This window comes from Capra hircus, chromosome 14 (genome assembly GCF_001704415.2).
Source record: "Capra hircus breed San Clemente chromosome 14, ASM170441v1, whole genome shotgun sequence".
In the NCBI taxonomy this organism is placed as follows: Eukaryota; Metazoa; Chordata; class Mammalia; order Artiodactyla; family Bovidae; genus Capra; species Capra hircus.
In genome coordinates this window covers 56,959,513-56,969,709 of record NC_030821.1, presented here as the reverse complement: position 1 = coordinate 56,969,709, position 10,197 = coordinate 56,959,513, and the positions used below count along the sequence as shown (strand labels likewise).

General features: G+C 38.5%; 1 protein-coding gene across 1 annotated transcript in view; it reads right to left on the bottom strand.

Annotated features, from left to right (window-relative positions):
• Positions 1-10,197, bottom strand: part of TOX (thymocyte selection associated high mobility group box) — a 309,395-nt gene that overhangs the window by 163,784 nt on the left and 135,414 nt on the right. The window contains exon 2 of the mRNA XM_005689005.3: positions 3,385-3,450. Coding sequence (XP_005689062.1) covers positions 3,385-3,450 — 66 coding nt within the window. The remainder of the gene's footprint in view (positions 1-3,384; positions 3,451-10,197) is intronic.

Below are 10,197 nucleotides of genomic sequence, written 5' to 3'. Positions count from 1 at the left end.
TGAGGGATAAGAAGTGAAGAGATCTACATCCAGGGAACTGGTAAAGAATCTCACCATTTTGGGTGGAAAGCATGGAATGAATAGGTAGCTGTGGAAAATGATACTCTTGAAACTTCCATAGAAGAAAAAGAAAGAGGAAAAGGAAACTAAATAAATAAATGGATAGATAAATGACCTCGGTGCCATACAAAGTTCCTATCAAGAAACCCAGACTCCTGTTTCCTTTGATGTATTTAATTCAAATGAACATTTATCTTGAGTATAATTGATTCCACATAAGGAATTACAGAAGGTACTTCAGGGAAAAAGAAGGACTTCCTGGCATGAGCATCTAAGTGCGCTCGGGTGATTCTGGAGAAAGGGCAGAGCTCAGGTGGGCAGACCAGTCCCCTTCCACCTCTCTGCTGTGTCCTTCGTCATGGTGGTCAATCAAACATGTCAGATTAAGAATGAGAAAGGAGTTCATGATGGCTGGTGGCCGCTCCTTACTTCTGGCTTCCCTTCCATTAGCTGCTCACATTTTCTCCCCGAACTATACAGAAGGGAACCTGCAAGTTCATGAGGTATCAGGCAGCATGGGCCTCCTTAGCCAGAGACTAGAAACCCACAAAGAAGTCGTGCATTGTGTGGTTCAAATTCTGGCCAGAATAAGAAAAAGTTAAATGGTGTTTGAAGTCCTGAGTGGCCAGCACACTTAGGGTTATTATAGGAGAAAACAGTGAATATTTTAAGAATGAACCCAGAAGTGGAAATGTCATGGGTTTTTATTGCATACTTGTCAGTCTTATTATAGGGTGGTACACTCGATATAAAAGCCGCCTATCAATTACAAAATTATATGCAAAAATTCTAAGGGTTTGTATATATTAGACTTACGAGGTATAGAATTCATGCAGTAGATAGTGCCAGAGAGCCCTTTGGGACTATGTAAAAGAATATCGTTAATTTTTACAGTGTACTTCCATTTCTGGAGCCATTCCAGCACTGGCTTTCTATAAAAATCATTTCTTTAGAATTGCACTATTTGCTTGTAGCAACATCACAGGAGCAGTAGTGTACCATATGCTGCTACTTAGCAACTTAGTCTGTAAGTCCCAAAGCATGTACTGATTTGAAAATTGAACAGGAATCACAATTGTTGAGAGATACTAAGTAAGCTTGGATTACTAAACTATGCAGATGCTTGATATTGTATATTGTGTAGGAAAAGGAACAATACTATATATCTTTTTTCCCTTGCAGATGACTAGTCTTATTTATTGTTGCCGAAAGGGGTAAATTGATTAAAACTCCCTAAAAGAATACCTGTTAATGAATTCTTGAACACACCATATTACAGTTAACAAAAGGAATGTTAAGGGTAAAATTTAGTAAAGGCCATTCAACTTATATAATTTGTGAAGCTTATCCCCTGCCATGGTATGTATTATCTTACATTAGCAGAATTTTTTCAACAGCACATTTTAAAAACATTTTCATATGTGCTGGATTATTAAAAAATAGTTTGCTTCTGGCACACAAACCTGTCATATCTTTACAAAGCACATGAAGTATTTGGAGCTCCTTACTCCTCCATAAATTATCACTGGTATTTAAAACATTCTTGGTAACTGGACTGAAATATTAAGAAAAATAACATTGTTTGATTTTAGTTGGGGATTAATAGTATTTGTGGTACTTGAATTTAAAAATCTGAAGAGCCAAGTTGTTATGATGTATATGCTTTGAATTTCCAATCCTTTATCCAAAAGTCTTTAAGACGGACATAACGATTCTCCGAAAGGGAGCAGCTGCTTTATAACAGCAATCATTTATTGAGTTTGTGTTCCTACTGTTTCAAACAAATTCAATTAGCCCTTACACTTCAAAACCCTAAAGGCACCGAAGAGATGATACCAGGTTGCTTTCATCTAATAGTAATACTAAACTTGTCAGTACAGTTTTGGGATTGATGGTTAGAAGAAAATTAATAGTAACATTTTTCATTTTTTAATCAAACAGTCCTATTCAGAAATACCTATGAATCTTGGCGGCTACTTAGTTGAATGAATTCAGTTTAAGTAATGATTCTAAACACGAAGCCCAACCTTCCAAAGGTATTCTGAGAGTGATTGACTCTGTTGAATGGAAGGAAATGTAGATTGGGTATTTGAACTCAATGATGACCTTCTCATCTGAACAATACTGTATAGTTTCCAGAATGTCTACCAGAGAAGGCAGTGATCATCAGTTCAGTTCAGCTGCTCAGTCGTGTCCCACTCTTTGAGACTCCATGATAATAACTTCTAAATGCAAAGTTCACGGAGAGGCAGGCCTGCCTCTGTTTTGAGTTAAGCCTGAGACATTTTGTTCTTAGAGAAATTTTAAAGCCCCGTGAAGTGCACCCCTGACATATATATTAGATTTAATTCACTGACAACCACCATGAAGAAAAATAGTTTTATTTTTGTTCTCTATTTCCCCACCCCTCTCAGTTATTAAATGTATTTGGGCGGATATGTGGGCATTGAAAACAACTGTTTTCAATGTTTGAGTTTACATTATAGTTATTGACACATGAAACTCCAGGCTACCATGGTTTTTACTCTTCCAGAAAAAATATGTTCAAGTCCACAATATGCTCCTGTGAACTCTTCCTCACTTTCATTTATTCATTCCTTTATTTTTACTTACAGTATTCTTACATATCATGTTATAGCGGCCCTAGAGGGCAGTTACTATTTTGCTTCAAATACCCTCTCTGGATCAAAAGGTCTGGTCTTAAGTATCTAAAAATAAATAGCCAAACATTCACTTTTATAAATGTAACCATTTACATTTTCATTGGACTTTCGTTGTCACTTCTCATGATTAAACACCTTGTCAACCATTCCCAGTGAAATGGATGCAGACGTGCCCTTGAAATGTTTCCATAATATCACGGTGTTTTGGCTTGAAAGCGGCCATAGGACACTCTCTAGCTATGGGATTCTGGTGATCAATGTAACATTTTATTGAAATGCCCCAATAGTTGATAATTAAAGCTATCTGTGACATGTGTAGCTTATAATGATTAACTCATCTACAGTCAGAAGCTCAAATAACCTGCACCTGTAAAGACTTTATTCCCTAAAGGTAAAACAACTGTTTAGGAAAGATCATGCTGGCAAAACAGCTGCTTGCCGTTCTGGAGAGGAAACAAGGTATTATCTTTCAACAAATGCCAACTCTGGGGTTTTATCAGTGCGATCTCATTAACTGGAAACAAGGCTTAAATGCTTTGTTTATAAATTATGATTATTCCTGATTGCGGCAGTTACTGATAGTGCTACTCATTTGCAATGCAACTCTTTGAATTTGTTTAATTACAATTTGAAACAAGGCAGAGAAGATTAATTAACCCACCTGGCTGGCTGGCACATAGTCCTGGCTCGGCTCTGTCATGCTCATATACATGTTCTCACCGTCAAACTGCGAATGAAATAATAGTAAACATTCAGCAATCTTGACTGTGTGCATGTTTGTTGTTGGTTTTTGTGTGCATTTTTTTGTTTTTGTTTTTTTTTCACCGTCAAACTGGAAAACAGTAGCCATAAAACAAAATACTGTGGTTGGAAATAGGAAAATCTGTCACAGCAAGGGAACCATGTCTATTCTTTGATGCTTCTGTTGTCATCTTCCCTGACCCTGGATGTCAGTGATTTGGAGTAATTAGTGCTCTAGTAATTACAGCAAGCAAGCAAGAAATGAATGGTTTCCTTTCATCTGCAATCTGTTTTAAAACAAAATGGCTCGTTCTGCGTACCACATATATACATATTGCAATTCAGCTGTAATGAAGTATTAAATGGATGGCATGATTTCTGAAAGAAAAGAATAATGGAAAATATACTAAGGCACAGCTCAACACATTCTGAGTTTGGTTCTCAAAAATGAAAAATGCAGAGTTTTTATAATAGACTAAAATTGGCTTCATCACAATAGCCTTACGATTAAAAATTTTTAACTTTATAATAGTATTTGAGAAGAGCACATGACACTACAAGGATGTCTTAGAATGGTAATAACAATGGATAACAATACAAATATACACACTCAATGATCACATTTTCCTCTCCAAAGATTTTCAAAGACATAGAATTAATGCAAGTATTACAAATGCATAGAAATCCATGTACAAATTCACAAGTTAGGAGCAAGACGGGAGGAGAAAATTCCTAGGGGCAGTTCGTGTACAAAACTGTAGAAGAATTCAAGCAACAATAACAATAACAACATCAACAACAAACTTTTCATTATTTAGGTTTTTGAAAGCAGTAATCACTCCATTCAGACTTAATCCTCAGCTTAAAAGTGCTATCTTTAGTCACTTGATAAATGGGTAAAGCATTTCCCTTTTAGTTAAAGGAAGAATTTTCCCAAGGAAATAATCAAACGGACTAATACAGACAGCTTCAGAGAGCTGAGTCTGAATATACTTTCATTGCCAGACTAATTTCAGACATGGGAATTTGAATATCTGGAAGGTTATTTTTCAAGACAGAATAGAGTTAGTGACGGAGGTAGAAGGTGCAGTGCTGTGGACAGCATGAGAATAATTATAGACACAGCATTCCACTACCTGTGAGCTGCTAGCAACAAAATGGACACGCCTCAGTTCTGGAACTGGCTCTGAACTGTAGTCAGCAGCACTGGGTGCCCTGAAGATCCACATACACACGGGCTATACAGAAGGACCTCCCTAAGGACACTTGAGGCACTCACTAAGTTCAAAGAACCAAAAGATCTCCTCATGCATCATCTTGAAAATATTTATATTTCATGTTATGTGAATGCTGCTGCTGCTGCTGCTAAGTCGCTTCAGTCGTTATGTGAATAGACCTATCTAAACAGATCTGAAATCACTCATTGAAAGATGTGGTTGTTAGGACAAATCAGAAATAGCACACCCAGAAAAGAAGATCTGGACATTTTAGTTGCTTTGTCATCTGGCTTAGGAGCTCTGAGTCCGATTGACTTACCCACGGTTGGTTTTCCATCAGTCAGGTGAATGCCTTCAACCCAAGATAGTCTAGCCTCATGAGATCCGCCTGTCACTTTTACCAGCTCAAAACCTAACAAAGAGCATCATTTAGCATTTCTCCACCCCCGCCCACTGTTGGTTTGTTTATAAATGTTTTTAATGTTAAGATGCCAAAGAATCATTTAAAATATGGACAGTTTCTCTGACTGTAGCAAACTAAACTGAACAGAAGTAGTGAAGTGAATCAAACACTCCACTGCCTATGCATATTCTATAAATGTGTTACTTTCTATTTCATCTTCTCTTACTCATTTTCTAAATCTGGTGTCATTTTCAAGCCAACTAAAGCTTTGAAGTTTTGGTTTTAGTCTATCCAAAATGTGTGCTAATTGAGTATATTCAACTTACTGCTCCTAAGAACTCTTTCCTCAAAAAAGTATCAGCACTTAAGTAATATTGAGCCAAGGCTGAAACAGCATTTTAAGTAAAAGATACGTTGCTGAAGGAAAAACTATTTTTTTCAAGTACATTCTAAGTATCTGTAATGAGTATTCTTGCCTGGAGAATCCCTATGGACAGAGGAGCCTGGTGGGCCACAGTCCATAGGGTCACAAAGAGTCGGATACAATCAAAGTGACTTAGAACGCACACACAACCTACCTGTATCTTTACATGTATTAACTGATATGTATTAGGTGATTTAATCTTCACAACAACAAAGAGTTAGGTATTATTATTATTACCCAAAAAGGCAAAGAGAAGTAAAGCTAGATACTCAAAGTTACACAGCTATTAAGAAGCAGGGCTGGGATTCAAAGCCAAGAAGGCTGGTTTTACAACATATGCATGTAACTCCCAAAACAAATATAAATATAATCTGAGCCGTAAATGATGAGTTAGCTATCAATTCTGAAAATAATGCCAATATATTATCAGAGAAGACTGATGACAGTATCTCAATGATGGTAAGATATTGTACAGAATTTCTATGGTGAAAGTGAAAGTTGCTCAGTCGTGTCCCACTCCTTGCAACCCCATGGACTACACATTCCAGGGAATTCTCCAGGCCAGAATACTGGAGTGGGTAGCCATTCCCTTCTCCAGGGGATCTCACCAACCCAGGGATCGAACCCAGGTCATCCACATTGCAGGCAGATTCTTTAACAGCGGAGCTACCAGCTTTCAAAGAAAGCTAAGGCTTTCAAAGAACAAGAGTCTCAGTGAGGTGACAATTTAGTAATCAGGCTGGCAGAATATTCCTGGATGCTTTATAAGTAAGCCTTAAAAGACAGGGAGGTGGTTTGCTGGTCAATTTTATGTGTCAACTTAGCTCGGCCACCAATATCCAGATGTTTGGACAAATATTCTGGGTGTGTCTATGAGGGTCTTTGGACAAAATTAGCATCTCAGTCGGTAAAAATGAATAAAGCAGATTGCCCTCCCTATTGTGGGTGGGCCTCATCCAATCAGTTGAATGTCTGAATAGAACAAAAAAGCTGACACTCCTGAGCGTAAAAGGGAAATCTTCTTGCCTGACTGCTTGACCTGAACACCTGTCTTCCTGCCTTCAGACTCAAACTGAAACATCAGCTTTTCTGGGTCTCAAGCCTGCCAGCTTTTGGATGGGAACTATATCATTTGTTATTGTTTGAATATTTTTTAATGAAGAAAAAAACCCAAAAAAACTGGTCTCCAGCTTCCCAACTACACATCTGGGGACTTCTCAGCCTCCATAATCACATGAGTCAACTCTTTGTAATAAATCCTCCCTTCCTTCCCCTACCACTTCTATCACTATCAAGATATTCACAACTCCTCTGAAAGCTTATCTCTGGAAGACTGGCGATGTAGAGCTGCAAAAAGAGATGACCTTGATTTTTTTCTTATGAGAGTGTCTGGCCTCACCACAACCACTCCCTGTGACCCAGTATATGTCACATACATCCACACCTCTTTGTCCAGACTGTCTTCCTTCTCTTGAAATTATTCTTAGAGCCATCAGTTCCCCTTAGTCAGGGTTCGGCTGTCTCTAGCATCTGGGCTCCCCAAGGTAGCCCTCTGGTTCCAGGCAGGTTTTGTTATTGGGGGATTAACTCCCTAGGGCTGTGAGCTACCAGAAGACAGTACACATCTCGGTAATCTTTAGTGTCCTTATGGCTTAGGAATAGCACATAAAAAGTCCTCAGGAAATGTATAATTAACAAAAATTAAATTGTATTTGCTTGATTGCATAGATCCTCTTCCTACAGAAGGCAGTGACTTGAGAGGAGGGAAAATATTCAGCTTTTAGAAAATGGTTTGAAGGCTTTTAAATGTGAACAACTCAGTCTTACAGTAGATTAAAACTGGAGCAGAATTACAATAGGAGCAGAAGCTCTTACAAAGAAAAAAAAAAGGTACAGAAATAGCCAAGACAGCAATACTTAAATCCTGGAATCCGTTCTTCCTCAAGATTTTTATCCAATTAAAAAACATGCAGATTGACCAAGAATCAAGAGATCTCACTGTAAATTAAATTAAGGTCTCTTTCTGAAGAATTCCAAGTTACCAAACAAAGATACACGTATGTCAAAACAACCCTGGTAATTCCTCTCTGTGTTTGGACAAACTCTTGAGCTCAAGAAGAAAAATAAGCCAAGATTCCAGTGTCCCAGCTCACCCTCTCCCTGCAAGACCCCAACAGGTTAACATCATTCTTGTACTTTTAACAGCTCCACCCAACAACACCCTATCCAGAAGCTGGTTCCAGGTATCTCAACAGGTCTTCTCCTGATGCAACATTCTTAGAATGTATCCATGTCTTGGGTTTATATGTAGTTGCCATCTGAAGTTGAATTATAGTGGAGAGTCCCAGAATTTCAGTCTGGGAAAGTTCCCCGAAGGTGTCATGTCTGAATCCCTGGTGTTATGACTTACGAAACAGACTTTTTATTGGTCATGCAGTCCATCTGGGTATAGAATCAAAGTCTAGATTTCTAGTAGAAGAGTTTTTCATTATGACATACTGCTTTATACTCCATCACCCATTAAAAGTGAGGGATTAGACTCTACGGCTACTGTTTTAAACTCCATCACAAATAATAGGTGGGGGACCAGATCCACAACGCTTTGTTTGTGGCTCATTTGCATGCCCCGCAGTCTAAAAGGCAAAGTATTTGCATTATTACACTAATGACCATGAAATTAAAAGACGCTTACTCCTTGGAAGAAAAGTTAGGACCAACCTAGATAGCATATTAAAAAGCAGAGACATTACTTTGCCAACAAAGGTCCGTTTAGTCAAGGCTATAGTTTTTCCAGTGGTCATGTATGGATGTGAGAGTTGGACTGTGAAGAAAGCTGAGCGCCAAAGAATTGATGCTTTTAAACTGTGGTGTTAGAGAAGACTCTTGAGAGTCCCTTGGACTGCAAGGAGATCCAACCAGTCCATTCTGAAGGAGGTCAGCCCTGGGTGTTCTTTGGAAGGAATGATGCTAAAGCTGAAACTCCAGTACTTTGGCCACCTCATGCGAAGAGTTGATTCATTAGAAAAGATTCTGATGCTGGGAGGGATTGGGGACAGGAGGAAAAGGGGACGACAGAGAATGAGATGGCTGGATGGCATCACTGACTCGATAGATGTGAGTTTGAGTGAACTCTGGGAGATGGTGATGGACAGGGAGGCCTGGTGTGCTGCGATTCATGGGATCACAAAGAGTTGGACATGACTGAGCAACTGAACTGAACTGAACTGACCCCAGTTCACTTCATCTGGACCACATATTAGATAACCCTTATTCATAATCGTTGCAATAATATTCTTTTATTAAAAACAACTAACTGCATTTCCTTACTCCTTGCATTTGTCACAGCTATTATTTTTAGAATTCAGCTGAATTTAGGCATTATAACTTTTCAAAATACATCTAAGCATCCTAGGACTTTTAATTTCTGTGTATTCTCAATTTAAAACCTGAAGCAAAGTTTGAAGGAATAAATAGGCTGACTTATTTAAATCTAAATGTAAATGGCATCAACTCAGGATTAGCCTTTCTGACCAAGTGCTTTAGACTCTTTCTCGTGTTTTTATTTCAAAGCACCAGGGGATGCAATCACATAAAAAGTCATTCATAATCTTCCACTACAGTTTTTAAAAATTGTTTTCAGAGGATATTAACCAAACCCATAATCCCAAAGAGCTTTTCAAACTAGGTAGTTATTATTCTTCTATTTAAAACTGAAAGTAGACATCCAACACCATCTGAACATAGTAAACGATGAGCAGAAATGAGTAATATTAGGCTCCCAAAACCACTAAACATAAGAAAAATCAAAGATAGAATATGAAGTATAAATCAATCATTGGCACTGGTAGAGGAAATGGAATCTTTTTAGGGAAACCATTAAAAGAAAACCAGAAAACTGCTGCTGGGGAAGAATGGGGGCCTCATGGGATTCATGAACAGTATTGCATTGTATCCCCTGTAAAAGTGAAAATCTTATATTTCTGGGTGTTTTCTGGAGGAATATTGGATACTTTGTTTTTCTTTTTTTTAAAGAAGCTAAATATGGAAATGTTTATAACAGGGAGTTAATGTGACATTTCTTAGAAGACTATAAATCATTATAAGACAGGGCAATATCCTCAAAATAAAATATCCAGTTTTGTATTACTTGGCTCAATGTGAGATTAAGAGTTATCTTTTTTTTTTTTTTTTGGTAATGAAAGAAATATTTTAAGTTTGGTCAATGAAATCAAAGACTTCTGCTCTTTCATGTAGAGCAAAGCATTTTGAAAGCTACAGCATAATGTGAAGGGTGGGAACAGGCGCTGAGCACAGCTGTCACCACTGTTCACACGCAGAGTAACGTGTAGCCAATAAAAATAGACTGAGGTGAGCTCCGAGCTTCCTAGGCATCCTCCATTCTCCAGGAACAAGGTCAGGAGACACTGGAGAGGGAGTGTGTGTTTATTTATCTTCCAGTTCCAAGGCTGACCGTGGAAATGTGAGAGGGGCTGAGGCAGTCCGCCTCCATGCCGAGCCAGACTGAATGAAACTGGCACTGTGCAAAGAGGCCTGGAAAGTGCTCATGGACCCTGAAGGGAGACCTGCAGAGCACAGCCCGTCAACACCCAAAGAAAAGGAAACAACTACTGCCGGTGCTTTGAATGGATGTGCGTGACAACCTGGCAGCACACAGAGCTGAACCACGGA